Source organism: Loa loa, assembly GCF_000183805.2.
Source record: "Loa loa unplaced genomic scaffold supercont3.346, whole genome shotgun sequence".
Lineage (NCBI taxonomy): Eukaryota > Metazoa > Nematoda > Chromadorea > Rhabditida > Onchocercidae > Loa > Loa loa.
This window is the reverse complement of record NW_018108526.1, coordinates 3183-8956: the sequence shown is the minus strand read 5'-3', so window position 1 is coordinate 8956 and position 5774 is coordinate 3183. Positions and strand designations below refer to the sequence as shown.

At 35.6% G+C, this 5774-nt stretch overlaps 3 protein-coding genes across 3 annotated transcripts in view; 1 reads left to right on the top strand and 2 right to left on the bottom strand.

Annotated features, from left to right (window-relative positions):
• The window catches only part of LOAG_18527 (vinculin), an 8715-nt gene extending 7274 nt beyond the window's left edge, over positions 1–1441 (top strand). The window contains exons 8-9 of the mRNA XM_020451190.1: positions 32–122; positions 724–1441. Coding sequence (XP_020305051.1) covers positions 32–122; positions 724–893 — 261 coding nt within the window. The 3' untranslated portion in view covers positions 894–1441. The remainder of the gene's footprint in view (positions 1–31; positions 123–723) is intronic.
• On the bottom strand, positions 1417–2429 carry LOAG_12032 (transcription initiation factor IID). Its single transcript, XM_003147546.2, has 2 exons — positions 2009–2429; positions 1417–1745 (listed from the first exon to the last, which is right to left on the bottom strand). The coding sequence occupies exons 1-2, from the start codon at positions 2144–2146 to the stop codon at positions 1515–1517; spliced, it is 369 nt and encodes a 122-aa protein (XP_003147594.1). The 5' UTR covers positions 2147–2429; the 3' UTR covers positions 1417–1514.
• Positions 2430–2750: 321 nt separating this feature from the next.
• The window catches only part of LOAG_14294 (hypothetical protein), a gene marked incomplete at both ends in the record, with an annotated part of 5379 nt that continues 2355 nt past the window's right edge, over positions 2751–5774 (bottom strand). The window contains 10 exons of the mRNA XM_020448787.1: positions 2751–2849; positions 2951–3074; positions 3149–3273; positions 3408–3584; positions 3772–3972; positions 4092–4151; positions 4232–4337; positions 4565–4718; positions 5059–5268; positions 5395–5525. Coding sequence (XP_020301094.1) covers positions 2751–2849; positions 2951–3074; positions 3149–3273; positions 3408–3584; positions 3772–3972; positions 4092–4151; positions 4232–4337; positions 4565–4718; positions 5059–5268; positions 5395–5525 — 1387 coding nt within the window. The remainder of the gene's footprint in view (positions 2850–2950; positions 3075–3148; positions 3274–3407; positions 3585–3771; positions 3973–4091; positions 4152–4231; positions 4338–4564; positions 4719–5058; positions 5269–5394; positions 5526–5774) is intronic.

Here is a 5774-nt window from a genome sequence, read left to right as displayed (position 1 = left end):
TTCGTTTCTACAAAAAAAAAAACTATTTTAGACATTATTACAAGTGTGTGAACGGATTCCAACGATAGCAACACAGCTAAAAATCCTTTCAACTGTCAAAGCTACAATGCTTGGATCTCAAGGTAAGCTTCCTCCTAGAAGTGTTTGAAGGGCTTACCAACACGGATTTACTCGAATCCGCAAATTAAGCTACCAGCGATGTTTCTGGAATGTTTCTCGAACTTGTGACATGATAGCCAAAGCATAATGTTATTTTATTTGGTACACTGAACAAATTGTGGGGGAGACATGACTGATCAGCTCAAGCAATTCAAAAATGGAATGCAACGTAAGGTGGTGATTAAGATGACCCAGAATTTATTGATTCTATCGAAATCCTAGACTTTGGAATTGTTCATTACGAGTTTTTTCAGCAGCAATCGGACCTCATGGACAACCTATTGATGGTAAAATTAGTGGCATGCCTTTTTATTACTAACAGTTTCGAGAGTGTCTTAACAAGTTTTATGGAAACAAAAAAGTCTCGTGTTTTGGGGAACCGTGAGATGACTGATGTATATTAACATCCAACATCCCGAGTTCACTCATTTTACTAAAGCATGCAAAAAAAAAAAAAAAAAGTAAGTAGCATCTACTTTGAGAACGTCCTGCTTAAATTTTGGCATTTTCATAGGTATTTTCATATAAACGTTGATGAGCACAGTTCAAGCCTATCAATTGCAGGAAGTGAAGAGGACGAAGAAGCAATGCAACAGCTTGTTTTAAATGCGCAGAATTTGATGCAGTCAGTGAAAGATACCGTGCGTGCTGCTGAAGCAGCTTCAATTAAAATCCGAACAAACAGCGGCTTGCGGTTGAGATGGATTCGCAAGCCAATGTGGTCAAATTTTTGAAGTGGGCCATACGCTACGTCCTTACAAAACTGGAATTGGTGATATTTAAAGAGCGCTTTTATTACTTTTTATTCGCTATGAAATCCTTTCAGCTATATGAATGCAGTGGCAACGCCTCACTAATTTAAATATCTTCACATTTGATGTTGCCAATGATAAATTATTGTAGGAAATATACCTCTTGCTCAACAGTTCTAGGGCTAAGCGAATGCGGTATTAATAAATGTGCGACGTGGTGACGCTTGTTTTTTCTGGTCAGACCATCATTTATCGTAATACTAAACAGTGTGAAACGTGCTCAAAACAGCAAACGCATAAGACTTAAAACGATAATGGTAATAGTAATATAGTCAATTTCTTTACAGTTTGCTATGCTAAACACTTATTTTCATTCATAAACTGTTACTATGCTGTTTGATGTCACCATAAATGCACTCTCTACTATAATATTTTCTCCCCGTAATTCTTCATAGATTACTTTTAACCGCAAATCCGAGAACCAGTATCCTCTCACTTTTTATTCTAGCAGTGTGCCTCACAACTTTTAGGTTTATATCTTTTTAAACTGTTTACCTGCTTTGGTTCACCTAGCTTTTAAGAATTTCCCCGTAATAAAAAAATTTATATTGCCTTTGCTTCATCAAACTGCTTCCTAGCTTTTTTCAGTTCCTCACTCATTGACAGTAAATCCTTGACACGGCCAAATTTTTTAACATCCCGTCGAATCAGGTAATGTATATCCTCAAGAGCTAATTTGCCCGGTTTGCCCATTTGTAAAGCGCGCTGACACATGTGCTGTATGTAGTTCGTTACAATCGTTTCCAAAAGTTCCAGGGTTTTATCGTAGGGTACCTGAAATAAGCCACTGAAAGATCTACCGCTCAAGTCAGTGTAGCATAAAAACATCACCGGACCCAATACAGCACATCCTTTATTTCTCGATCACTATTCGGCTTGCTGTGGCTTAAATACCCGGTTATGTAGTACACACTTGTGACCCAACCATGATCATCTGCTGGATTTGCTTCACTGACAACGTAAGATGGCGACATGTCGTTGGATACTTTTATGCACAGAATCACTGCGTATATATATAATTAGGACAAAATATATACCTTGTCATCGCCAAAACCATAAATCATAGTGCGAAACTCCTTCCGAAAGAGGTACTTCTTGTCTTCCGGATCATCCCTCCGCCTTTCGTCATCATCCTCGTCTTCAGACCCGAATAAACTGCTTTCTTCATCAAGCATCCCAATTCAGAGATATAATTTGCTCATTCAATTCAGATGTGTGCAGATTTATATACTGGAAAAAAGTGCGTAAATAGCAACATGTTTTACGCAGCTCATAATGTAGATATTGCAGTAAAATAGAAACGTCACAACCCTAGAAAGGTATTTATAGCAGAACTGAAATTTGATAAGAATAACTCCACTCTTAAAAATCCATTAAATCTTCAGTCAGGAATGTAAACTCCTTGCCATTGCAAACAAAAAAGAAAAAAAAACCCTTTTTTAGCCACGGGAAAACCCTTTCCAAACAAATCGGATGATTCCTGGAATAAATACGATTGTATTTGTACTAGAAACTTTCAATCACAGTGAGATTCTCACATTTGGAAAACATGAAAACTCGGGAAGACATATCAAAGGCTCGAAGCCTCAGTTGGAGAGGTGTGTGCTACTTTGAAGTGATTTGATTTAATAGTTTGTAACGAAATCAACATCAGTTCCAAACTCTAATTTTACAGTTTCATAAAGTTCCGTCTCATTCGAAAAATTTTGACAAATACTGTTCCATAAATGAAAGGCATGAACATGGCAGCAAAGCACTATTTCACATTCGCAAACTGTTTCATCCGTACAAATGGGCCAATTTTGTATTATATGAATATGTAAATCCTTGTCGAAGCCAAGCACGTAATTTCTGCCAAAATACGTGATTCCAACGTCCCTATAAAAAATTAAAACTGACAGATAGTATCTGTGAAGTCTGGATAACAAAATGGAGTAATCAATGATGAGACATTTCTATTGACAATTCACTTTCCTAACCTTTACGGAAAGACGGACTTTTCTGGCATAAGGACGAGCATATAATTTTGTACCAATGGCAGCAAACTTCTTTAAAACACTAATCTTCCACTTGCCAGAAGGAAAACGATGGATCATTTTGTACCTGAAGAATGCAGGACTTTCTTGCTTATGTCTTCTTTGCTAAAACATAATGTTAAGTTTAAAAAACGGACAAACTTTTCAAGAAGCGATGCCTTTAAAAATCTCAAAACCGCAATCCTTTTCTTGCGTGAACCCATCTTGTGCACAATTCGACATGAAATTGCTTTTTCAGAATGTATTTTCGCCCAGTCGATGCAATACTATAAAATACATCATGTGAATAGTGCCAATCACCAAATGTAAACACTATTTTTACAGTTTTTTGAAGCACAGACCAAAAGAGAAATTATCATTCAAAAAATGTAACACAATAAAGCAAATCAAATTTAGCAACCCTTCTTAAACCCGGATAAATTATATAGCCGCACCACGGTACTGCGCTACATGGACCGACCATTTTGCCAGAAATAAGCAGCTCATTGCGTTCGCAATAAAAATTAATTACTGTCTTCGTAGAATCAGCAATAATGTTATAATTGTCATCTGCTCCGAGATGCATCACTTCCAGAAACTTAAGAGAAGGGTAATTACTTTCTTCTATTAAAATTACTTGATTAATATAAATGCAAATTATATAGCGAATGGTGTTTCTTTGAAACCATCTCTCCCTCTTTTTTCATTCCTCACAAATTACTACTTTTTTCGGCAACCTCGCTTCCAACTGATTATAAAACAACATAGGAAAAGTCGCTAAATACCTTCCATGCAATATTCCTATCAGCTGTAAGTAACAGATAATCATCTACATAACGGATGAGTAAAGTATCGCGTCGTTTCATCAGTTCAAAATACCTTTCGCAATCTGCTGCACCCAGGTAAAGATCGCACAAACGTGTTGAAGCATGGTTACCCTGTGGTATACCACGAAAAGCACGATACACACCGTTGCGATATTGAAACTGAAAAACCAAGTATAAATAGTCCCGGGTACTAATGAGTCTTTTTCAGAAAGCATATTTTTTCGTGGAGGTTTTATGGAGCTCTAATTGCTTATTTAAAGAAGAAAAAGAAAAAATACTTCTTTATTGATGACATAAGTTTCAAGAAACCACATGACCGTCTCACCCGTTACACAAAGCTGCAAATAATATGAATCCGAACATAAAATGAGATATTGGTACAACCTAAAGAAAAACCGCTAGATAAAATGAGCTTTACTTCGAGAAGGTTGCAATTATGGTCATCAATTCCACATCCGAAACCACAACTTCGAGCGGAAATCAGAAAACTCATCCCAATCAGATTTGCACTTAATCGAAAATGTCTGCAATCTAATCTGTTCATCTCCATGGACTTAGGAAAAACATTTGATATACATAATCGGATTAAACATAGAGCCGAGAACAGCTAGAAATATGAAACTGACTAAGCAAAAACGGGAGGAATTCCACAGAACCATAAGCACAAATGTATTCTCGCAACACTGCATCATGAACAAGCATATCCATGACCTTGCCAAAACATTAAACTCAATAAAATTTAAACGCGTACTTCGTTAACAAGATATGTTTCCTTAGTACAGAGCGCAAGATATTTTGATTGATACAATCGAAACAGTCTCGAACATCTGTTTTCACCGCATAAATTCTCGCCGATTCATTCATTTGCATAAAACGTCGAAAACGTTTGGGAAATACACCAATACCTAAAATGAAAATGCAAATGGAAACATGAGAAAATACATAAGTTTCAAATGAGGAGTAGAATAAGCTATGTTAAAATGATGGAAACTTTTTTCAGGACTGAATAAATTGCTCATTCATCATCAAAGAATAGTAAAAATGCTAAGACCGAATAAATACGAAGTTTTAGACATCAGGCTGCGGCATTATAACTTTCTGTCATGATGAATTATCACAACAATGGAAACGCCAGTACAAGTAAGCCGAGTATACTGCGACAAAGTATACATGAAATTGGAAAAATATTAAACTCAATGAAATTTTGCGTATGCCTTGCAGAGAGAGGGAAATTTATGTACATACCGTTCCAAACAGCAGCTCCAGTAAGCGGAAGTTCCCTGGAATATTTGCGCTGCTTTGCACATACTAAATCAATAACTACAGAGACTATTTTCAATGCGATCACTGAATACCGTCTCAAAAAGTTCTTTCCTGTGGGCACGATTAATGATCGTGTACCTGAATTTTTCGGTAGAAACCGAACCTGTGCTTCAACCGTACTTTTCATCACTCCTTAAAACATATAAAGACATTACATCCAAATTTAAGTAGTTGATGTGTAAAGTATATACGTTAAGTAGTAAAGAACATCGAAATATCGTATAAGAAAAAATAAAACAAAGTAACAGATAAAACAACCTTTAATTTTCTTCAAATCCCTTTTCTCAAACAGTAAATGGAAACTGTGAATTTCGATGCGTTTCCATATATCTTTTCGATAAAAACGCAATATTCTCGTCCTATTCTCGGGTGTTACATAAAATGCAGCTCTAAGGATAAAATCACTGGGTGCTGGAGGTATATGATACTAAAGTGAAGATTAAGGAAAAGCAATCACAAATTCACTGAAGTTGAATAAATAGTAACCTGGCATGCATTATCACTAGTGTTAAAAACAATCTTCAACTTTTGTTTATTATTATTATTATTATTATTATTATTATTATTATTATTAATTATCATTATTATTATTATCATTATTATTATTATTATCATTATTATTATTATTATTATTATTA

Coding starts and splice junctions, on each gene's coding strand:
- LOAG_12032 (XM_003147546.2), bottom strand. CDS start 2,146: ATGCTTGATGAAGAAAGCAGTTTATTCGGGTCTGAAGACGAGGATGAT. Junction 1,746..2,008: donor ATGGTTTTGGCGATGACAAG/GTATATATTTTG, acceptor GGCTTATTTCAG/GTACCCTACGATAAAACCCT.